This window comes from Callithrix jacchus, chromosome 11, assembly GCF_049354715.1.
Source record: "Callithrix jacchus isolate 240 chromosome 11, calJac240_pri, whole genome shotgun sequence".
NCBI classification, from domain to species: Eukaryota; Metazoa; Chordata; class Mammalia; order Primates; family Cebidae; genus Callithrix; species Callithrix jacchus.
In genome coordinates, this window is record NC_133512.1 from 13,134,978 (window position 1) to 13,157,476 (window position 22,499).

At 57.0% G+C, this 22,499-nt stretch overlaps 2 protein-coding genes across 7 annotated transcripts in view; one reads left to right on the forward strand and one right to left on the reverse strand.

Moving 5' to 3' along the window:
* Nucleotides 1-8,344, forward strand: part of CCM2 (CCM2 scaffold protein) — a 76,620-nt gene extending 68,276 nt beyond the window's left edge. For 3 of the 4 annotated variants that reach the window (XM_035253332.3, XM_035253333.3, XM_078342387.1), the window contains 6 exons: nucleotides 559-695; nucleotides 2,323-2,458; nucleotides 5,262-5,319; nucleotides 5,996-6,107; nucleotides 6,791-6,929; nucleotides 7,677-8,344. In XM_035253332.3, the coding sequence (XP_035109223.1) occupies nucleotides 559-695; nucleotides 2,323-2,458; nucleotides 5,262-5,319; nucleotides 5,996-6,107; nucleotides 6,791-6,929; nucleotides 7,677-7,957 (863 nt within the window). In that variant the 3' untranslated portion in view covers nucleotides 7,958-8,344. The remainder of the gene's footprint in view (nucleotides 1-558; nucleotides 696-2,322; nucleotides 2,459-5,261; nucleotides 5,320-5,995; nucleotides 6,108-6,790; nucleotides 6,930-7,676) is intronic. The other variant, XM_035253334.3, reaches the window with a different exon arrangement.
* A 2,021-nt stretch (nucleotides 8,345-10,365) lies between these two features.
* Nucleotides 10,366-18,824, reverse strand: NACAD (NAC alpha domain containing). 3 transcript variants are annotated; one of them, XM_035253336.3, is made up of 9 exons: nucleotides 18,683-18,824; nucleotides 16,901-17,046; nucleotides 12,012-15,932; nucleotides 11,664-11,776; nucleotides 11,510-11,581; nucleotides 11,044-11,190; nucleotides 10,808-10,951; nucleotides 10,572-10,694; nucleotides 10,366-10,452 (listed from the first exon to the last, which is right to left on the reverse strand). In XM_035253336.3, the coding sequence occupies exons 2-9, from the start codon at nucleotides 16,941-16,943 to the stop codon at nucleotides 10,438-10,440; spliced, it is 4,578 nt and encodes a 1,525-aa protein (XP_035109227.3). In that variant the 5' UTR covers nucleotides 16,944-17,046; nucleotides 18,683-18,824; the 3' UTR covers nucleotides 10,366-10,437. The 3 variants fall into 3 exon arrangements, with proteins under 3 accessions (XP_035109227.3, XP_078198486.1, XP_002751445.4); XM_078342360.1 differs by lacking the exon at nucleotides 18,683-18,824 and adding an exon at nucleotides 17,214-17,335; XM_002751399.7 differs by lacking the exon at nucleotides 16,901-17,046.
* Between the last annotated feature and the right edge of the window lie 3,675 nt (nucleotides 18,825-22,499).

Genomic DNA, 22,499 nt, shown 5'->3' on the forward strand with positions numbered 1-22,499 from the left:
CTCCCTCCTGCAATCAGGCAAATCATAGAGTTACTCCATGTATTTCAGGAGAGCCTCGTTTGTCTAGGGAGGCGGTGGGTAGGGTGTCAGGAACAAGGGCACTGGGGTCTGACCATCTAGATTGCCACATGGACAGTGCAACTCACACACCCTCAGGCCCAGCCTTTCACCTCCCCATGTCTCAGTTTACCCATCTGTAAGAAGGGAACAACCTGGCCAGAACACATGGAAACCTCCTGGAGGTGACTGTTCTCAGGGTTGTGTGTGTGGTATGTTGTATATGAACTTGAAGTGTGTGAAACTGCAAGATGACTTGCAGTTCTGGTGCCCTGGAGCTCAGGGCTCATCTGTTCCCACCCTTGTTTAGAGAAGCAGGGGAGGGAGGCAGCCTGCCCTGAGGTATGCCTGGTGCTGCCCCTTCACCCAGGTTGTTCTGTGGGTTCCTGAGCCAGGTAAAAGTCCTCTCAGCCTGTTTCCATAGCGGCTCCAGCTGTTGCCTCAGGTGCCCTCATGCCTGCCCGTCCACTGCGCTAACCTGAGTTGGTATTTACTTCTCAGCCCAGGACCCAGGGATCTCCCCCAGCCAGAGTCTGTGTGCAGAAAGTTCCAGAGGCCTCAGTGCAGGCTCCCTGTCAGAGAGCGCAGTTGGGCCAGTGGAGGCATGCTGCTTGGTCATCCTGGCTGCAGAGAGCAAGGTGAGACTTTCTCGCCCCACTCACTTAAAACCGTGCACTGTCTCTGGCTCCTCCCAAACCTGGCTCATGGCCGGCCCCGCCCATGGCCCCACCCTGGCCACACCCAGCACAGCATTGCACACTGCCCAGGCCCCAGCTACTTCCTCTGCCATTGCTTGGCCCCACCTCACCCTGGTCCCTGCCTAGCACCCCTCTCTCTGCTCAGCCTTGCCCCAGGCATTGCCCCCTATCCTGGCCCCACCTACAGCTTGTCTACCCCTGGCTGCATCCCAGGTCCTGCCCCAGGTCCAGGCTCTCTGCTGGTTCCCACCGCTGTGTCTTCCATCCCTCCTGTCTCCAACCCCATCCCTCCCACCCCCAGCACCTTCCCTGAGACCACCTGGCCACTGAGCTTTTTTTATTTTTTTTGAGACAGAGTCTTGCTGTTGCCCAGGCTGTAGTGCAGTGGCATGATCTTGGCTTACGGCATCATGCCACTGCACTACAGCCTGGGCAACAGCAAGACTCTGCCTGGGTTCAAGCGATTCCCCTGCCTCAGCCTCCTGAGTAGCTGGCATTACAGGCATATACTTCCATGCCTGGCTAAATTTTGTATTTTTAGTAGACAGGTTTTACCATCTTGGCCAGACTGGTCTTGAACTCCTGACCTTGTGATCCACCTGCCTCAGCCTCCCAAAGTGCTGAGATTGCAGGCATGAGCCGCCACACCCGGCTGCCACTGAGCTTTTTGCTCATTGTTCTTCAAAGTGTCCCCACGCTGGCAGCGGCCGTCACCTGCCTAGGGGCTGCATCCTAGACCTGCCTGGTGTTTCGGGCTGTGCTTGCAGATTTCTCACGACCTGGAAGAGCCAAGGACCAGGCCCTTGTAGGCCAGGGTTTGGGGCCCCCTCCGTTGCCCAATAGCTGTGGGGCCTTGGCAGTCACTTAACACCTTTCTGTTTAATTTCCGTATCTGTGAAATGGATCCTAGTGACCACCTACCTTAAATACCCTCCAATGAGCATTTCTCAGTGTTGGTGCTACTGTCATTTTTAACCGGATACTTTCCACTGTGAGAGGCTGCCCTGTGCCCTGTAGGCTGTTGAGCAGCATCCCTGGCTTCTCCCCTTGTGACAGCTGAAAATGTCTCCAGATACTGCCACATGTCCCCTGGGAGGGGTACAAAAATTGGCCCAGTTGAGAGCGAGAGCCTTTTATTTAGACAGCTCACTGTTATAAAACCATTTTATAGCTGTTAGAAACACTTCCAGGTGGGCTGTGATCCTGATGGTATCTCTTCTCAGCTCTTTCCTGGGCTGGAATAGGGTTGCGAGGGTATTGACAGGTCAGATTAATGGAAAGAGAACATGCACTATGTTGGGAGCGAACACTTGTGGCCTGCACAGTCCCCTCACACTTGCAAAACCACCCTGGGCACATGGCAGTCCTAGATGGAGTCCTGAGGCAGATGACGGGGTCTCCCTTTTGATACCCTTTTGGGTCAGTAAAAGGCAGAGGGACACATTTTGGCATTTGCTCTTCATTCATGTTTATTGAGCATCTGGGCTGCCCCAAGTATCCTGCAGGCCGCCTGGGAAGGCGTGATCTCCAGCCAGACTGACCAAGCAGCTGCTGTCCCCCACTGCAGGTCGCTGCGGAGGAGCTTTGCTGTCTGCTAGGCCAGGTCTTCCAAGTTGTTTACACGGAGTCCACCATCGACTTTCTGGACAGAGCGATATTTGATGGGGCCTCCACCCCCACCCACCACCTGTCCCTGCACAGCGGTATGTTGAGTGAGAATGGGCAGCGGGTGTGAGCAGGGACAGGAGGGGCTACTACAGGGGAATAGCGCAGTTACTGCAGTGACATGGTGGCCCTTTGTTTCCAGACTTTGCTGTTCACATTAGTCCATGGGGTTTACTCAAGGCAGAAATGTCACCTGTCCTTCAGGGAGTTACACCAGGTCAGCCTGGTGGCTTCCTGGCATAAATTTGGGGTCTGTGAACATGTTCTGGAACCTCTTGGGGCTAAAGTCACTTCACTTAGAACAATGAGCCAGGAGAAAGCTCCTAGCAGTGGGGCCTATGCCGAGAGTGGCCCTGGTGAGCCTCCCTTTCAGTATGCCCAGACCACGGTTGCTCTTAACGTGAGGCTCCTTCCAGGACCATGGCCAGACCCATGGGAAGCTGCTCAGGCTGCCCTGGGAGGCCAGCTGGCAGCAGTAGAGCAGTGGCAGATGGGGAAGAATCGAGGGAATCGGGAGCTGCCTCTCTTGCGTGTCCCACACAGCATTTTCAGGAGTCTGTTAGTCCATTGAAAACACTTCATCAGCAAGTTCACTTAATTGGGTACATAGAAAACTACTGGAAACAGTACAGCTTGAGTGCAATTTCTTCTTTCTATGGAGATAAGTCCCAGCCCTCTACCCTTTCCCCAGTAACTCATACATATCAGTGAAGAGAGTAAATGGTGGAGATCCCTGAGGAAGCCGACATGAGAGCTGCTCCTTAGTGCCTCCTCCCTCCCTTTCTTGCTGCTAGTACCAGAGCCCTTTGTGAGTGCCGCACACCCTGTGTTGGTGCAGCAGCTGCAGGGAAGACAGCTGCTGAGCTCCATCTCATTTAGTCCGCAGTGACCCAGTGAGATAGGTGCAGTCTTCATCTCCATTTTAGAGATGGAGAAGTGGAGGCTTAGAAGTCAACAGCTCATCCAGAGGAATGTACCATGTGAGGAGCAGATGGTTTATCAATCTGTAATTAAACCTTCAGTTTTAGTGTGATTGGTTTGGCCCTTGTGCTTTAAAATTCCCAAAAGACCTTTTTTTCTTTTTCTTTTTCTTTTTTTCTTTTTGAGACAGAGTCTCACTTTATCTCCCAGGCTGGTGTACAGTGGCGCAATCTCGGCTTACTGCAACCTCCAGCTGCCAGGTTCAAGCAATTCTCCTGCCTCAGCCTCCCAAGTAGCTGAGACTACTCAGGTGTGCCACCACTATGCCTGGCTAATCTTTTGTATTTTTAGTGCAGACAGTTTCACCATGCTGGCCAGGCTGCTCTCAAACGCCTAACCTCATGATCCACCTGCCTCAGCCTCCCAAAGTGTTGGTATTACAGGCGTGAGCCACCGCACCTGGCCTTCTTTAATAAATTTTTTAACTGAGAAGTACACAAGTCATATGTGTACAGTGGAATGAGTTTTCACGAAGTAAACACATGATATAACACCACTACTGGGGGCTGCTTAAATGGGCCTCTTCCCCTGCCAGTCTTCCCCAGGACCTCCCCATGGGATCCACACACGGTTGTGTACACATTGCGCACACTCACTCGTGCGTGCATTCTCCGCTTATTTCTGCTTTGGAGTTTTGCTTGATGTGTGAGTTCCCTCTCCTACAGCTATGCCAAAACAGCAGTGTAAACAGAAATATATTCTCTTATAATCCATATGTTAAGAGTCCAGTGTGGGTCTCACTGGGCTAAAGTTGAGGTGTCCACAGGGCTGGTTCCTTCTAGAGGCTCCAGAGAGGAAGCCATTTCCTTGTCTTTCCAGCTCTTAGAGGCAGCCACATGCCTTGGCTCGTGGCCCTTCCTCTGTCTTCATAGCCAGCCACGTGACATATTCCACAGTCACATCTTCCTTTGACTCTCAGCTTCCTCTGCATTTCGGGACCCTTGCATTCACATTGAGCCCACCCACATTCTCCAGGGTCATCTCCCTATTTCAAGGTCAGCCGATTAGCATCCTTTACTTCCCTTTGAAATTGGTAACATATTCACCAATTCCAGGGATTAGGATGTGGACATCTTTGGGGGCAGGGGTCATTATTCTGCCCGCCATACTTGCCTTGTTGCTAGTGCCAGAAATGTCCCTTCTATGTCCCAGTGTCTCCCTCTGCTCCCATTTAGTCTTCCCCTCTCCATAGCACTCACCTGCCTCGCTCACAAAGCTTGCATTGGCTGCCTGTGGTGGTGTGGAAATGTGCCTTCCTCAGGTTTAGAATAGCAAATTACAGTATGTGTCACACAGACCTAATGTCATTTGTTGAATGTTGCTGCTCAGTGCCAGACCCTTTGCTGCTCTGAGGGTCTCAGGAATCCTATGGCTTTGCAGGTTCAGGTGGGGAGTCAGACTGCCCGGCTCTGACTGTGGTTTCTGCTGTGTGACCTGGGCTAAGTTGTGTGACCTCTCTGACTTCCTTCCTCATCTACAAGTGATGACAGGGGTGATATGTGCCTGAGTCAAAGGAGACAAAGCCCCAGTGACCCTGCCTGGCACATGAGGGATACAAGGACAGCTTTTGTTGGCTCTGGCCATGGGTGAATGTGGACTTCAGCCCAGCCTGCAGCAGGATTTGCATTTGCCAGGATCCCCAGGAGGGCTGTGTGTGTGGGCTCAAGTCTAAGGGGGCCCTGCCCTGAGGCACACAGCATATTCCAGAGTGCAGGCAGCTTGATGAAGGACAGCAGGGTCCCTGAAGGCCAGGGCTGCCGGGGCTGCCACTGCCTCCTGTAAACAGCAGTAGGCTGGACTCGCAGTGCCTCCCCACTGTGTCCCCGAAAATCATCTTAGTTTTTTGCATCTTCCTTGCAGATGACTCTTCTACAAAAGTGGACATTAAGGAGACCTACGAGGTGGAAGCCAGCACTTTGTGAGTGCACATGCCACCAAGCCCTGCGGTGGGACATGCACCAAATGCATTGCTCTGTGTTGTCCAGGCTGCAGCCAGTTGGCTCCCTAAGCTTAGTTCATCCTCACTAAGCCATCCCCAGACTCACTGTCCCAAGCTTAGTGAGTGGCTGAAGCTTGGCTTGCTGCCCTCTCCTTGTAGACTTCTAGAGCCCTTGCTGTCCCTCTGGTCTCTCCCTGTCCACTTTCCCTTGGCCTCCCAAGAATGAGCTTGTTAACAGGCATGTTGGATGGAGCCGTTCCCCTGCCCACGCCTGCTGAGGCACTGGCCTTCTGACCTGTCTCTGCCTCCGCCTGGGCCTCTGTGTAGTAGCTCAGCCCACACACGCTCTCCTTTCCTGCTACCTGCCACCCCAGCTCCTCCCTCTGAGCCTATTGCTCCCCACTCCCAACAGTGCTGCCCACCGCCTTGACCTATGTACTCCCTCCCTTCACTCAGAGCCCAACCCGCAGGGAGCCCCAGGACCAGGCCAAGCTGACCACCTTGCAAGCCCAGCCAGCTCTCCTCTCATCTTTCTCACTTACATTCCTCTGTTCAAGGACAGGGACCCACACACAGCGCAGACCAGGTTTCCTGAGACGTGTGTGGGATGGAAGGGTCGGGGAAGCACGTGCTCACATACGACATTCCTTCCCAGCTGTTTCCCTGAATCCCTGGATGTGGGTGGCACGTCACCCCACAGCAAGACCATCAGTGAGAGTGAGCTGAGCGCCAGCGCCACTGAGCTGCTGCAGGACTACATGCTGACAGTAGGCCTCTGCCACAGGGACACTGGACTGCATGAGGGAGGGGGTATCCCAGGGATGATGGGGGGAAGGGAGAAGGAGCAGCAGTGCAGGGCAGGCTGCAGTGAGTGAGGTCACCTAGAGTACTCTTGGTCAGTTTTGCTGAGATCGCTGCCTTTTCCCGGGACAGTCTAGGAGAGCATGAGTCAGTGGGGCTGAGTTGGGGGTGCTGTGGTCTCTGCTTGGGACTGCGGGCCTCTGCTTGGGTCCTGGGGCAGGGGAGGGAACGGTGGTCCCTGCAAGGCCACGTGGCCAGACACTTGTATCCTTCTCATCTTATATAGTTCTGTCATTGAAAACTCAGTGTTCCTGATCTCCTTTTGTGTAGCCTAAGGGCATGGGCATTGGCCCCAGGCCAGGTTGCCGACTTGCACGCTGCCCTGCTGGCTCCTGTCCCTCCCATGCACTCTGTGTTCCAGCTCAGGAAGGTAGAGCTGTCTGGGTGCTTTGGTTTCCTCTGGGTGGCCTTGTGCGGGACCTGACAGGATGGGGACACATTGTGGGCATCCTGATGCCTCAGCCTATGCAAAGGTGAAACCAGAGACAGCTGGTGCTCTGACTGGAGTCAGTGGCTGTCGTAGGGTAGGCCCGACTGCCGACTCTTGCCCACTGCGCCCATCCCTGCACCTGGCTCTGCTCTCTTGCAGCTGCGCACCAAGCTGTCGTCGCAGGAGATCCAGCAGTTTGCGGCGCTGCTGCACGAGTACCGCAATGGGGCCTCTATCCACGAGTTCTGCATCAACCTGCGGCAGCTCTACGGGGATAGCCGCAAGTTCCTGCTGCTTGGTGAGTGGGTCCCGGAGAGACTGGCTTGTCCAAACCCGGCTTGGGGAGGCTGATCCCTCCTGGGAATGTGCACACGGACCCCTCAGTGGGTGCAGCGGGGGCTCCATCAGGGATGGGAGATTGGAACTAGAGATGGCCATGAGAGCACAGTCCAGAGATCAGGAACTCCTTCTGTGCTGGGCCCTGCGTCACTTCCTGGCATGGGCTCTGTTTGCCCACCCACAGTGGGGAGTAGCATTTCTGAGACACACTAGGCTTCCCAAATAAGAGGGCGGCCCTCTGAGTTGGGGCACTCACCCTGGGCCAGGCCATGGCAGGGAAAGTGGCCTTTGGTATGAGGCCTGCAGCCTTGTTGCTGTGTGCCAGTAGGCGGCCTTGAAGACTGTTCTGGGCCTCACTTTCCCCACTGTAAAATGGGGACTTTGTGAGGACTGGTAGAGAATGAGGGGAGGCCACAGGCTCTTGGCCTGTGCTGGTGCCTCGAGGCCAGGGTGGGTGCATGTGGCAGAGGCAGTAAGCTGTCAGGGCCAGCAGCAGTGCCTGTCAGAGGAGGTTTTAGCCAAACTGTCTGGACCCAGGAAACATTATTTCAACCAGAATGCTAGATGCAGGGAACATGGCATCAGGGTCCCCCAGGCCATGCACCAGGGGCAGCTGTGGCCCTGCCAGAGGGTTCTGAGCCCTGAGAGAGGAGCTGAGTGGGCTGAGCCAAACTGGAGTGCCATGCTGGATGTCGTGTGTCTGCAGGTCTGAGGCCCTTCATCCCTGAGAAGGACAGCCAGCACTTCGAGAACTTCCTGGAGACCATTGGCGTGAAGGATGGCCGTGGCATCATCACCGACAGCTTTGGCAGGCACCGGCGGGCCCTGAGCACCACGTCCAGTTCCACCACCAATGGGAACAGGGCCACGGGCAGCTCTGATGACCGATCAGCGCCTTCAGAGGGGGATGAGTGGGACCGCATGATCTCGGACATCAGCAGCGACATCGAGGCGCTGGGCTGCAGCATGGACCAGGACTCGGCATGATGGGCAGTGGATGGTGGGGCACCCCTTCTGCACAGTCGTTGTAGGCCTTTCTGAAAGGAGCTACCCAGACCTGCGTGTCAGCCCTTCGTCAGGGCCAGCGAGAAGCTCCAGGCATAGGTAGCCTCGGGTGGCCCAGGTCCTCTACTGTGAAGGAGCAGGGAGCTGCCAAGGGGCATGAGCCCCAGTGTGGGTGGAAGGCTCTTTGCCTTGTCCACCAGGGCTCAGCCGAGCCCTGCAGCTGTCCCTGCTCGGGGAGCGCCTGGCCAAGCTGGCAGGGAGAGCGTCCTGTCGGCTGGGCCCTTGGACAGCTGTCAGTTTGCACATGATGTTCCTATTGTAACTCTCAGAGACCTTAAAAAGAAGTTTACTGCAATGTGAATAATTTAATCTCTGGTTGCCAAGCATGTTTCTGATCCAGTTGGGTGAAAACCATTGGTGCCAGGAGGGGTGTCTGCTCTGGCCTCTGTCCCTGGCTCCCTGTCTGCCCTGCAACACCTGGGACTCAGCACATTGGTCCCGGGGGCTGGGGCGGAGGAGGCAGCAGGCTCTTATTCACAGGAAGGACTTCATTTCGACTTGGGCTGCTTGGATGTGGGGCAGGAGCGAGTGTTCTAAGCCCTTCCGTGGGGTAGCGTGCGGCATGTGTTGGGGGCACCTTGATTTTTACGTCCTGTGTCCTGGCTATGCCCGAGGCCCCCTCCCACCCCCATGCTGCAGGTGTTTTCCTCAAGCAGCCTGCACTCCCCCACAGAACACAAGTGCTATCTGAGATCTCGTCACCTTGGAGCCCAGGGGCTGGGTCTTCAGAGAGGCCAGAGTGCAACTCTGCCGACCCTCCATGTGTCCTCATCGTGGATCTGTCTCCATCCCTGTCCCATGAGCTCTTCTCCCCAAGACCTGTTGGCCTTGGTCTTGCCTGTATCCTTTAGGCCCTCACAAACCTTCCTTGGATATGGAGAGGGGAGGAGAGGTGACCTGGGTCAGGTTGTCCTGGGCCTCTCCCTCCACTGGAGAGTAGCTACACTACCGCTGAGACCCCCCGGGGGACAGACCTCTGGGAAGGATATTGGCTGTCACATCTCCCTCCTGCCCAGGCTGGGGGGCCTGGCCTTACTGGGTGGAGGAGCTGCATGTCAGGCCCCAGGGCTTCTCTGGCCCAGGCTCGGGGGAGAAGGGAGAGCCTCTGGGGCTCCATGGACACCCCGATTGTGTCCAGGGTAAGCCAGAGGATCCAGAGTATTCAGGTACCTTCTTGAATAAGGTGGACGGGTTTGTGCGGTACCACAGCTTCTGGACAGGAAAGGGCCTGGTCAGTGTTTTTTGTTTGTTTTTGAGATAGAGTCTCACTCTGTTGCCCAGGGTGGAGTACAGTGGTGGAGTACAGGTTCAGCTCACTGCAACCTCTGCCTGCTGGGTTCAAGTGATTCTCCTGCCTCAGCCTCCTGAGAGGCTGGCACTACAGGCGCCCACCACCACGCCTGGCTAATTTTTGTATTATTTTTAGTAGAGACAGGGTTTCACCATATTGGCCATGCAGGTCTTAAACTCCTGACCTTGTGATCTACCCGCCTCAGCCTCCCCAAGTGCTGGGATTACAGGCATGAGCCACTGTGCCCGGCCCTGGTCACTTTTATGGGTGAGTTTCCCGCTGTACTAGGCTGTTGTAGATAGAGCTGTTTGTTTATACTCACGGGACCAGGCCAGGCTGGGGCAGGTGGCAGGCCATTTACTACTGACGCTGTCTCTAGGTTTATATGAAAATGGACGTGCCCTGGAAGCATAGAGAGGCTGAGGATGAACCACACAGTCCTGGGCTCCTGACCCCCACCAGAACCTACCCTGTGCCAGAAGCGCCAGTGTCCCCCTTCCAGCCCATGGGTTGAACATGGCCTTGCATGGGCTTTCTGTGTAGAGCATCACAGGAACCACTCACCTGCCCCTCCAGCACCCATCCCAGATGTGATCCCCATGCTGTGGTCACTGGTTTTTGCCAGCAGAAAGAGTAGAGGACATGGAGCAGATGAGGGGACACCCAGAGTGAGGGGACACCAGGGAGTAATGGGGACACCAAAGGGTGGTGAGGGGACACCAGGGAGTAATGGGGACACCAAAGGGTGGTGAGGGGACACCCAGAGAGTGATGGAGGGGACACCAGGGAGTAAAGAGGGGACACCAGAGGGTGGTGAGGGGACATCCAGAGGGCGATGGGGGGACATCAGGGAGTGATGAGGGGACATGAGAGTAATGAGACACCAGAGAGTAATGAGGAGACACCACAGCAATGAGGGGACACCACAGAGTAATGAAGGGATATCAGAGGGCGGCGAGGGGACATCAGAGGGAAACGAAGGGATGCTAGGGGGTGATGATGGGACTCCAGAAGGCGAGGAGGAGACACCATAGGGCAATGAAGGGACACTGATTTATTGAGTAGCAGAGCTAAGGGAAGGCCCAGGATGGCTCCGGCTTCTAGTCAGTGGCTACATGGTCAGTTCCTGCAGAAAGAGACAGTCATGTTGGTGGAAGTACCCCCCCTAGTGGAGCCAACAGCGAGACTCCTCTGAGGCCCCTGGGGACAGCTCAGGGGCAGGGAAAGGGGCCGGTGCTTGCTCACCATGATGGCATTGACGATGTCACTGTGGTTGTCTCTCAGAGCCCGCACAGCCTTGGCCCGGGACACATTGGCCTGCGCCATCACCAGCTCAATGTCACGCAGTTCCAGCCCCGCCTCATCCACCTGGGGTTGGGGGAGCAGGGAAGTGGCTGGAGCTGATTGCGGTCCCTGGGGTAGAGCCCCCGTATAGTGCATCTCACCACCCCATGCAAGGTCCTGGAGCCCCTACACCTCACCTCTTCCTCCTCCTCCTCCTCTTCCTTGCACTCCAGCCTCACCCGGGGCCTGGGTGCTGACTCAGGGACCAAGGCCGAGGGCTCTGAGGGCACCTTGAACTTCTCAGCTGCAGCCTTGTGCACTTGCTGGGACAGATCCTCAATCTGCAACATGGAAGACAGCTGTGTCAGAGCCTGCACCCTCCTTGTCCCCCGTGCCTCGGAACCCCTATTCCACCACAGCTTCCACCACAAACCTTGGCCTCGCCAAAGACCACGTAAGTGTCTGAGGCTGGGCTCTTGAAGACATCAGGCTTAGCGATGACAAAGAGGATGTTCTTGGACTTCTGGATGGTGATCCTGGTGACTCCCTGAATCTGCCTCAAGCCCAGCTTTGACATTGCCTGGAGGAGAGGGCAGAGCGGGGCTCAGACTGGTGTCAGCCCGTGTCACGGGAGGAGAGCAGCACAACGTGCAGGAAGGCAAAGTCTCCACCACCAACTTCCCCGAGACCTTGGGCTGGTGGTTGGTCCCTCCCCATGAGCCTCAGTCTATAAGGGCCCTCATGACATCCCAGCCTCAGCTGTTTAGGGGAAGGTGTGTGGGTTACTGGCATTGACCCAAAGGACCCCTGATGGATGGGATTTCATTAGCCGTGGAGTGTGAGGGTCTTGGTAAGGACGCTTCCTACACAGGTGGTCCCAGGGGGAAACACCAGCCCACCTTTCGGGCCTTCTTCTCACTTCGACTCTGCTTGGCTTTGGCGATGGTCTCCTCACTGCCGCCTGCTGGGGCCTGAGAAAAGGTGAGGGCTGAGCATCCATGGGTGGGGTGTGGGGCCCTCCCAGAGGCCCACCCTCTTCCCTGGACTGGGCACCTGGACTGGACACTGTGCGGTTTGAGGAGCCAAGATGTCCTGCTCATCCAGCTCTGCTGACGACTCCCCGTGGCTATCCGAATGCTGGTTTGAGCCCAGGACCCGAGGTGAGTCTGGAGAAGGGGAGAGGTGTGAGGATGACCTCTTGCTTCTAGTTGGGGGGCAGAGGGGTTAGGCCCCTGGCCCTGCTGCCACGTCAGGGCCAGAGGAAGCAGTGCCAGCTCTCCATGATGGCCATGCATGGGTTTTGGGCCCACTACCTCAGAGGCCCTCCAGGACAGGGCAGCTCTGAGGAGGAGTCCAGTTGACCCAAGCCCCAGGGCACTTAACTCCCACCCTCCCCCTTACCTTCCTCTAGGCTGTCCTCGTCCTCTTGCTGCTCGGGGGCTGAGAGCCCTTGAGGGCCAGTTAGGCTCTGGGGCCCAGAGCGGGGAGGCACTTGGCAAGGGAGCGAGATCTGCAAGGCCAGGTCTTTGGCATCCGTGGGGGCCACCTTGGGGCTGAGGAGTGGGGAGTGAGGCGAGAGGCTGACTCCCAGCCCAATCCCCAGAGGCTGTGTGGTTCCTGAGACAGCAACAGTGGCAGGCTGAGCTCCTGCCTGGGGCGATAGGCGGCCCCGAGATCCTGGGGGCTCCTTGTCTTCCACGGAGTCTTCCTGGAGGTCCTGGCACAGGCAGGGGGCTGGGGGGTCCAGTGGGGGTAGGGCTGCCTCAGCAAGGACACCAGGAACAGAAGGGTCAGGGCCCAGGAGCCCGTCCAGGGGTACGCTGGGCAGACCCTTTGCAAGGTTTTCTGGGAGCTGTAGCAAGTGGGGGCCAAGGACACTAGGTGCTTCCTGGGGTTGCTCAACACTGCCCAGGCCCAGCACAGGCTCCGGCTGCTGGAAGGTTGGTACAGATGTGGGGGCAGGCGCTTCAGGGCAGCCTCTGTCCAGCCTGGACACAGCCCCTGCTGAAGACTCTGGGCATGAGTCCAGACAGGCCTCTGTGGCCACAGCTGAGGGAAGCCTGGGCTCCAGGTTGGACTTGACACTCGGGCCTCTTCCCTCCCTGGTTGGGCTCAGGAGCCGGGCCTGGCCAACCTCAGGGCAGGCAGCAGGAGCCACCTTGGGGACCTCCCCTGTACCTCCCAGGGCTGACCCAGGTTCACATTCCCGTGCCGGTGGCTTGAGGCCTCCTCCCTGCTGGTTCTCAACCTCCAGGGTCTCCTTTGAGGCCAAGTCCCCATCACCTGTGTTCGCTCGGGCTCCCAGACATGCTTCCCATTTGGGCATAGAAAGGGCTTCTGCTACTTCTTCCTCCCCCACACCAGAGGCAGGCTCAGGAAGATGGGGGGCCTCCAGGCCCAAAGTGGGACCCACATCTTCCAGTGCAGCCCAAGGTGTCCCAGCTTCTGCAGCTGGCTGTGTGTCATCCTGTTGGACCTGGTCTAAGGCTACAGGCTCTGGGACTCTAGGGAGGGCTACGTTCTCCTCAGGTGCTGGCCTGGGGCCTAAGGCTGCACCTACTTCCTGCTGAGCCATGGAGGCCACGGACTCTGTCCCTGGGGCACAGTCTCCTTCTGCCTGCAAGGTCTGAGGGGTGGCCACAGCCAGAAGCTCTGGAACTGAGGTGGGGCCTGTGTCTTGTAGAGGCAAAGGTGCTGTCATAGCAGAGTCCTGGGGTAAGGTGAAGCCCTCTTCAGCCTGCTGGGGCACAAGCATGGCTGCAGCCACAGGCTCTGGGCCTGATGGGAGGTCTGTGTCTTGTGGCGGCAGAGGTGGTAGCACAGCAGAGCCCTGGGGTAAGGTGAGGCTGTCTTCAGCCTGCTGGGGCACAAGCGTGGCTGGGGGCACAGCAGAGTCCTGGGGTAAGGTGAGGCCCTCTTCAGCCTGCTGGGGCACAGGCGTGGCTGGGGGCACAGCAGAGTCCTGGGGTAAGGTGAGGCCCTCTTCAGCCTGCTGGGGCACAGGCGGGGCTGGGGGCACAGCAGAGTCCTGGGGTAAGGTGAGGCCCTCTTCAGCCTGCTGGGGCACAGGCGGGGCTGGGGGCACAGCAGAGTCCTGGGGTAAGGTGAGGCCCTCTTCAGCCTGCTGGGGCACAGGCATGGCTGGGGGCACAGCAGAGTCCTGGGGTAAGGTGAGGCCCTCTTCAGCCTGCTGGGGCACAGGCGTGGCTGGGGACACAGCAGAGTCCTGGGGTAAGGTGAGGCCCTCTTCAGCCTGCTGGGGCACAGGCGGGGCTGGGGGCACAGCAGAGTCCTGGGGTAAGGTGAGGCCCTCTTCAGCCTGCTGGGGCACAGGCATGGCTGGGGGCACAGCAGAGTCCTGGGGTAAGGTGAGGCCCTCTTCAGCCTGCTGGGGCACAAGCGTGGCTGCAGCCACAGGCTCTGGGCCTGATGGGAGGTCTGTGTCTTGTGGGGGCAGAGGTGGTGTCACAGCGGAGTCCTGGGGTAAGGTGAGGCCCTCTTCAGCCTGCTGGGGAACAAGCGTGGCTACAGCCACAGGCTCTGGGCCTGACGGGAGGTCTGTGTCTTGTGGGGGCAGAGGTGGTGTCACAGCGGAGTCCTGGGGTAAGGTGAGGCCCTCTTCAGCCTGCTGGGGTACAAGTGTGGCTGTAGCCACAGGCTTTGGGCCTGACAGGAGGTCCAGCCCTCCTCCTTCCTTCAAGTTCTGAGGAGAGTCTGGACACAATGTGAGGCTTGCTGCTTCCTGTGGAGTTGGAAGTTTTTCTGCAGTGACAGACTCTTGGCCTAAGATCTCGCTGATGCCCTCCTGGGAGGGCTGAGGCATTGCCATGGCAGCAGGTGCTTGTCCAGTGGTGGAGTCCACTTCTTCCTCCCCAGCCTGAGGGATCATCCTGGTAGCCACCTCCACCTGGAGGCCTAGGGCTACCTGCAGAGTGTGAGGGGTCACAGTGGCAGTGGACTGTTGGCCTAAAGCAAGGCCCTCTTCTGTTACTTCCGAGATTGATTCCTGTCTCTGGGAGAGATGGGCCCCTCTGTCTGAGGTCTGAGAAACAGCCTCCAAGGCCCAGAACTCAGTCCCTTCCAGAGCCTGCAGCCCCTGGGCCCCGCCTCCACTCTCCTCTTCTGTCTTCTGGACACTGTCCTGGAGCAGGGTGGGCTGGGCGTGGGGCTCCCCGCTGTACAGCCTCTCATCATCCGCCTCTGCATAGGAGGCTGAGTCTGAGTCCCAGGAGGCTGCAGAGGTGTCGTCCCGGAAGGCGAAGGCCTCATCCATGCCCTCCGTGATGGACAGGTCAGACAGTGACTGGAGAAAGGAGGCAGAAGTGCTGTCCTCCTCACCGTCCCCCGCCAGGTCCCCACCTGGGCTGGGAGCTGCCTCAACCTCCTCTTCTTCTTCCTCTGGGGATAGTGGTGTCACCTCCACTGCCTCCACCTGGAAGATGAGGCTGCCCTGGAAGGGTAGGAGGGTTGCGGGGATCATCGGGTCATTGGCCAGGAAGTCCAGGTCGAAGAAGTGACCCTCCTGGCCCCAGGAGGAGCTGCTGTCTGTGGAGAGGCTAGACTCAGAGGATTGGGACTCTGGGGTCCCGGCAGGGTGCAGCTCTCGTTCGTCTGCCATGGACCCCTGGGGGGACAGGCCCCAGCCTGAGGGGAAGTCCAGCCCTTCATCCGGAGCCAGCAGGCTGAGGGAACAGGAGGGTGAAGAGGCCCAGCTGTTCCCATCAGCTGTAATGTAGGAGCCTGAGGGCGAGGCAGGGGATGAGTCCAGCAGCTCATCCTGCATCTCAGCCTCTGAGTCCTGGACGTCCCCAAGGGGACCAGAGCCAGGTAGCAGGGCATAGATGGTCTTGGTGGGGGTGGAGGGAGGCGTGAAGAAGGAGTCAGGGTCTGGGGGAGGGAAAGGCACAGAAAGATCACCCTGAGAACACAGCTCGGGGGGTGGGTCCAGGCTTTCGTGCCCACCCTCCTGGTCCCTGAGCGCTGTCCGGGCAGCCCTGGGTGACAGGAGGGCCTGGCATGTCTCCTCTCCCATCACAATCCGGGGCTCCAGGGTGGCCGGGAGAGGAGTCTCAGTGGGCAGAACCTGGGACAGGCCCTCAGGGAGGAGCTTGGGGCTCAGGCTGCCCTCCGCTGGGTCCGCCCAGGCTGAGGATGCCCCACCAGGCCCTGCATCCCAGCTGGCTCCCTCGGGCTGGGGCCGGGCACCTGGCTTGCTAGGCAGAAATGTGAGGGCCAGGTGGCTGGGCCCTGGGGTCAGAGCACAGGGTTCCCGCCGGTCCCCTCCCAGGATGGAGGTAGCAGCAGCTGCATCGCAGGACAGATCTGTGGAGATAGAGAAGATCGTGAGGTGCCCTTGGATGCATCTCCCAGGCAAGGGCCAGGCCCAGGGAGATGAATTCACTCTACAAAGAGCCCAGAGGAGGGCAGATCCAGGAAGGCAGAAAGGATCCAGGAAGGCAGATCCAGGAAGGCAGAAAGAAAAGGGAAGACGCTGTTTGCGCTGCATTTGAGGGAGAACTTCCAGGAGTTCTGACAGCAGAGAGCTGTCAGTTTCCTAGAGGGGGGTTTTGAGGGAAGTGTTGGTAGGAGACATGAACAGACCTGCCTGGCGGAGACCTGCTTGGCGGCTTTTCTCAAGGACACCTCAGCAAAGAACCAGCATTTCAGCCTCTCTGGGGAGACTGGATTGCAGTTTCCATTCCACAGAATCAGTGCGGCTCAGCTGGGCTCGGTGGGAGGGGCTGGCAGTGGGAATCTGCCGGGTGGCACCTGCCCCTTCCCAGGACCTCCCAATAGATGAGCCACATGAGGCAAGCAGCACCCGCACACAGCTCAAACGCTGTAGGCCTCATCCTCACTCTGCCTCCTCTCTCTGCTGTCCTTGCTACCTACACTCGAGGCCAACATATCAGGGTTTCACCAGGCCCCTCCAACCCTGTTCCCCTACTGTGGCTGGGGAGATCGGGAAGCCAGGGCTGCCACACACAGCCAAACTTCTGGAGAACAGAGATGAAGTGTCCCGCAGAGGCTGTGTGGGAGCATTTGGCCAGAAGGGCAGTGGTGCGCAGGAGCGGTGACGATGGAGCCCAGCAAGAGCACAGGACAGCTTCAGAGGGTCAGCAGCAGCCTCTGGCCGAGTCCTCTCCTTGGTGGCAGCCATGCCACGGGTGAGCACCAGTTCCTTCCCAGGTGCTGGGAGCTCCCACCCTACCCTATGGGCCTTCTCTGGGTCCCATGGTACACCCATGAGGAGGCTGCAGTCCTCAGTAGGTATCTGTGGGCTCACACACCTCCAGCTGAGAAGAGTCCATGCCCGTAGCAAGTAGCACACATGAGTCAGGAAGGACTTAGGGGACTCAGGAAGATAGAAGAACCCTCTCCGAGGTTGCGGCTCACCACACCACTATGGTTTTCTGCCTCCTGGATTCTTACTGGCCTGTATTTTATCATAGGTGAGATCACATTGCACATTCAGTTTTGAATCTAGCTGTTTTCACTCAACTAATCTCATAAGAATTTTCTGTGTGCTCTAAATGCTCATAAGCCTCATTTAAAATGTCTCCATTATGTCCACTCCCTCACTTGGACCCAGGCCAAAGGCACCTCTGTTTGAAGCATCCAGTGAAGGCCCTTCAGTGCCCAGGCCAGGTCTTGCCCAAGGTGGGGGAGGGGTGGCACACAGGGGCCAACTCTCCAGGCTGCAGATGCCTGCCCAGTGGCCCCTGCTCTACTAGCGCTCACCGGTGACCGGGACAACATCTCCTGTACCTCAGCCTTCTCATCTGCAAAGCAGAGCCAGGATTAGAGGTGAAGCTGAAAGAAGGGGCCCTCTTGCCAAGCTGCTCCCCGTCCCCTCAGCAGCATCAGACCCCTGAGCCCTGGGCCACCCACTAAAACTCGTCACTTGAGGGCTTTGCTGCTGGGGTAATGGGACAGCCAGGGGGTCCTGAAAAGAAGGGGGTCCTTTGGGTTCCCACATGCCTGACACCCAACACCAGGAGTGGGCGTGGCTGGCGGGGCATCACTGGGTGCCCTGAAGCTGGTCTCTTGGCTCTGGCCCATGGTGTGTCCCCCAGGGCAGGGGAACAGCTGAGCTGTTGGAATGGAACAGAAACCAAAGGCCAAAGTTTTTTTTATAACTCATTCAAGGTCACCAAGGAAGCCAGAAAAGAGCCAGCACAAGACCCTGAGGCTGGGAAGTCCAGGCCTGCACTGCCTGCTTGCCACTTAGAGCAGAGGCAACAGCCTGTGTCACCCCTAGACCAGGCCCCAGGACCCAGCACTGGTCCCGTCTCTATGTGACTTTTCACCCACAGCAAGGTGCCCTTGGCCCTACCCACACATGGCTGACCTCTATGCCAGGACCATCCAGAGTTGGCTCTTTCTAGGCCCAGGTAGACTCCATCAGCCTCCACCAGTAATTGTTGACCCAGCTTCTCTAAGGACTGCACACCCAGGTGGTCTGCACACCCAGGGCCACTGCTGATCAGGCCACCTCCCCCAAGGCCTTCCACCTTCCAGACCCAACTTAGCCTTTCTTCCACAACCTGGACGGCTTTCCGGGCTTCCCAGGCTCTGGCCGGTCCTGCTCCTCCCTCCAGAGCCATGACCAGTCCCCAGGCCCAGAACAGCCCGGGTGCAGCTGAGGACCCTCCCGGTGGTCACCTAATCATACTGGGGTACGTGCTGGACACCCCACCTCCGGAACCCATTGCCCCTGTCCAGAGCAGCCCAGCCCCGGCGGGCTGGCAGCTCTGTCTGTGCAGACAACGGGATGCAGCAGGCAGGATGTGAGCCCCACCACCCGTGGGTCGGAGGCCAAGGGCTTAAGCCCCACGTCCTTTCTGGCTCGCTGAGGGCACTCCGTGTGCCCCACCTTCCCGGCAATTCTGAGAGGTGGGGGCAGGGTTTAGGTGGAGAGAAGGGCAGGGCGCGGAAAGGGGAGTGGACTCGAGGGGTGTCCGGAGGATGGGGACGGGAGAAGGCTAGGAAAGGTGAGTGATGGAGAAAGAACCCAGGCTGGAGATGGGAGCGAGCGGCTGGAAGGAGGGAATGAGTGGTCATGACCTCACCTGTGCGGGGCCCAGGTCCGTCCCCCTCGGGCAGCAGCAGCTCAGCGCGGGCAGCCTCCCCAGGCATGGCCTGGCCGTGTGCTCACCAGTCCCTCAGTCCCTCTGACCCTCCGTCAGTCCGTACTGTCGCCCCGCCGAGTCTGCGCGGCCACCGCCCCTTGGCCGGGCGGTGGGGGCAGTGGGTGACGTCAGGCCACCCCGCCCGCCTGTCCCCGTGAGTGAGCGTGCGCGGGCTCGCCAGGCACTGCGGAGGGCGTGGGGGGGGGTGCTCCCTTCCCACCCCCGCTCCACCCGGCTGTGGCCTTCCTCTTGCTGTGTGCTGTTTCGAGGGAGAGCGGGGGTGGGTGCCTGCGCCTGGTCCCGCCCTTTCCACAGCATTCCCCCCCTTTACCAGGGAGGGTTTCAGGGCCAATTGGAAGCTAGGCTGCCCCAGGGTGGCATCAGCCCGTGGCCGGGAAGAGGCGGGGACGTCCCTAGAACCCTAGTTGTGGGAGACTGGGGAGGTGGTTGGGATACTGGGATGCTCGGAGCGCTTTGGGTGGGGGTGGTGGCGCAGCCTCCTTCCTGGCTGACCGAGCAGAGAGTGCAGGGCCTGGGGAGGGAGGGGGCCCCGCCGAGCCCGATGCCTCCATCCAAAAGGTGAGCTGGAGCTGCAGCTCCAGAGTGATTGGCTGATCCTGGCAGTCGTCGGTCTCCGTGGCAACCGCCTCCTGTCTCCATGCCAACCAGGGATGGAGCCGGCTAGAGCGCACTAGGGAAGGTGGCCCGAATGGGCCAGTCTCCAGGTCTCTTGGCAACTCGGTGATCTGTCCCTTCACCTCCCATCCACTCCCACACTTCTCTAGGCAGTAGAAGGAAAAGGGAAGGCAGTGCTTTTCTCCGTTCCTGGCAGCACCCTCTGCCACACCTCCCAGGAGGAAGCCGGCCCCATGAATTTCCTGAAATGCCTCTCGCTTCCACACAGGCTGCTGTGCCACCCGGATTCACTGAGCACCCCTCCTCCCCGGTGCCAGGCACCAGGGAGACAGCTGAATGAGACATTGTCATCACCCCTAAGTGGGGTGGGGGAATCAGAGTAGCCATTGTCACAGGCAGGAAGGGAGCTTTCAACATCCTCAGTCTTCTGTGGGTTCTAACTTCAAGCTCATGAAATAAGGGACTGCCCTCTGACTCCCCCAGACCTGCCTCAAGGCTCAGTGTTACACACCTGGCTGCCTGCTCTAGCCCAGGAACCAGAATCACCAACCACACCATTAGAATTAACACCAACTTTAAACAATCTCTTTCAGAAAACAAAAGAGAAGCGGACACTTCTTAATGCATCTTATAAGGCAAGAAATATCCTGATATCAAAACTAACAAAGTGCCAACACCCCCAAAGCGCCCCAAAACAAAAACTGCAGACCAGTAGCTCTCATGCAGGCAACCACAGCCAGCTAATTTTTGTATTTTTAGTAGAGACAGGGTTTCACTATGTTGGCCAGGCTGGTCTTGAACTCCTGACCTCAGGTGATCCACCAGCTTCCCAAAGTGCTGGGATTACTGGTGTGAGCCACTGTGCCCAGCTCTATTTTTTTTTTTTTTTTTTTAATTTGAGATGGAAGTTTCGCTGTTTCACCCAGGATGGAGTGCAGTGGGGTGATCTTGGCTCACTGCAACCTCCGTCTTCTGGGTTCAAGTGATTCTCCTGCCTCAGCCTCCTGAGTAGCTGGAATTACAGGCGCATGCCACCACGCTCAGCTAGTTTTTGTAGTTTTAGTAGAGGCAGGGTTTCACCATGTTGGTCTCAAACTCCTGACTTCATTATCTGCCCAGTTTGGCCTCACAAAGTGCTGGGATTACAGGTGTGAGCCACCACACCCAGCCTGGTAAAAATTATTTAGAAAAAATAAAGCTGAGTTGAAAGGGGCCAACAAAATAAAAATGAAAGAGAACAAATTAAAGCTTCTAGAAATGGCCTGAAGGGCAAACAGCAAAAAACAAACATCTATTCAAGGCCAGGTGTGGTGGCTCATGCCTGTATTCCCAGCATTTTGGGAGGCTGAGGTGGGCGGATCACTTGAGATCAGGAGTTTGAGAGCAGCCTGGCAAACATGGTGAAAACCCATCTCTACTAAAAAAAAATACAAAAATTAGTTGGGTATGGTGGCACATACCTGTAATCCTAGCTACTAGGGAGGCTAAGGCAGGAGAATCGCTTGAACCCAGGAGGCAGAGGTTGCAATGAGCCGAGATCAGCCTGGGTGATGGAATGAGACTGTGAAAGAAAGGAAAGGAAAGGAGACAGAGAGAGAAAGAAAAAAAGAAAGAGAAAGAAAGAGGAAGGAAGGAAGGATAGAGAAGGAAGGAGAAAGAAAACAAAGGGAAAGAAAAAGAGAAGGGAAGAAAAGGAAAAAAAAGAAACATACATCTATTCAAGAAAATCTATGAGAATTTAGTAAGAAAGGCAAGAATTGTGGTATTTGAACCAAGACAACTCACTCCAGCAAAGGGAGGTGGACTCCACACCAGACTGGCATCACCAAGCACAGGCTTCTCTTCTCCCATCTCCCGGCGGGAGGGCTTTCTTCCTGGGAGGAGGGAGTACTTCAGTGTATCTCATCCCCCTCCCAGGCGCCTGTTGTGGGAGTGAGTCCTGGGTGAGTCTGGTTGAGGTGGGGTTCCCTTCTTCCACTTAGCCCCTATTTGTGGAAAGCAGGCTCTACCTTGGATATGAGATGTTGAGAATACTGGGGTCCTGATAGCCCTTCTTGTAGCTTATGAGGTGAGAGTTCCATACCAGGAGAGGCTCTTGCCTGCCTCCCAGGCTGCTCAGCTCCTAGAGTGAGTATGACTCAGAATTTTGCCACTGAGCTCAGAGATTTTGCCTGGAGGGAAGAAACAGCCCAAGATCTCTTCCCATAGAAACTGACCTTACTTGCAAGGGAATACCAGGAAGTTTAAACCCAAGGGTATTCTCAAGAGCAGTAGAGGTTATGGTGAAAGGCAACTGGAAGGAGATTCATTGACCTAATGAAGATACAGCCTAGGCTGCAGGTTGGCTAGTTTGCAAGAGAAAATGCGGTAGTAAGACAGCTGGGTGGAAACCTACTGGGATTGAAGACAATATAAAACACTGACTTCTGAAACTATTTTATCTAAGGGGCCACAATTTTGATTAGTTCGCTGAGGAATCTGTGTCCAGAGTATTGTTGAAAACGAGCAATCAGTGGAGCTTAGGGGTGGCAATTAGTGGAGTTTAACAGCTGGGTGTGGTTAGGAAAAGAGAGCAAGAGAGCCTTACCAGAACCACTGTCATTCCAGGGTGACTGTGGGCATACCCATAGCTGCACCTCCCTGAAGAGGATCATCAGAGGCTGAACACTGCAGGGGAGAGGGACAGACCTCACCAAAACAATCCAACTAGTCACTAAACAAATAAACAAACAGCAGTACAAGCCCCAGAAGGGAGGGGGATTGGAGCTATACCGAGTTGCTATTGGGTACTGTTCATTTATTTATTTAATGGTATTAAAATGTCCACTTTTCAGCTGGGCGTGGTGGTTTATGCCTGTAATGCCAGCACTTTGGAAGGCCAAGGTTCGCGATCTTGAGGTCAGGATATCGAGACCATCCTGGACAATAGGGTGAAATCTGTCTCTATTAAGAATACAAAAATTAGCTAGGCTTTGTGGCACACACCTGTAGGCCCAGTTACTCAGGAGGCTGAGACAGGAGAATCACTTGAACCCGGGAGGTGGAGGTTGCAGTGAGCCAAGATGGCACCACTGCACTTCAGCCTGGCGACAGAGACTCCATCTCAAAAGAAAAGAAAAAA

Coding starts and splice junctions, on each gene's coding strand:
- NACAD (XM_002751399.7), bottom strand. CDS start 18,749: ATGCCTGGGGAGGCTGCCCGCGCTGAGCTGCTGCTGCCCGAGGGGGAC. Junction 10,952..11,043: donor TGGTCTTTGGCGAGGCCAAG/GTTTGTGGTGGA, acceptor TCCATGTTGCAG/ATTGAGGATCTGTCCCAGCA. Junction 10,695..10,807: donor AGGAGGAGGAGGAGGAAGAG/GTGAGGTGTAGG, acceptor CCCCAACCCCAG/GTGGATGAGGCGGGGCTGGA.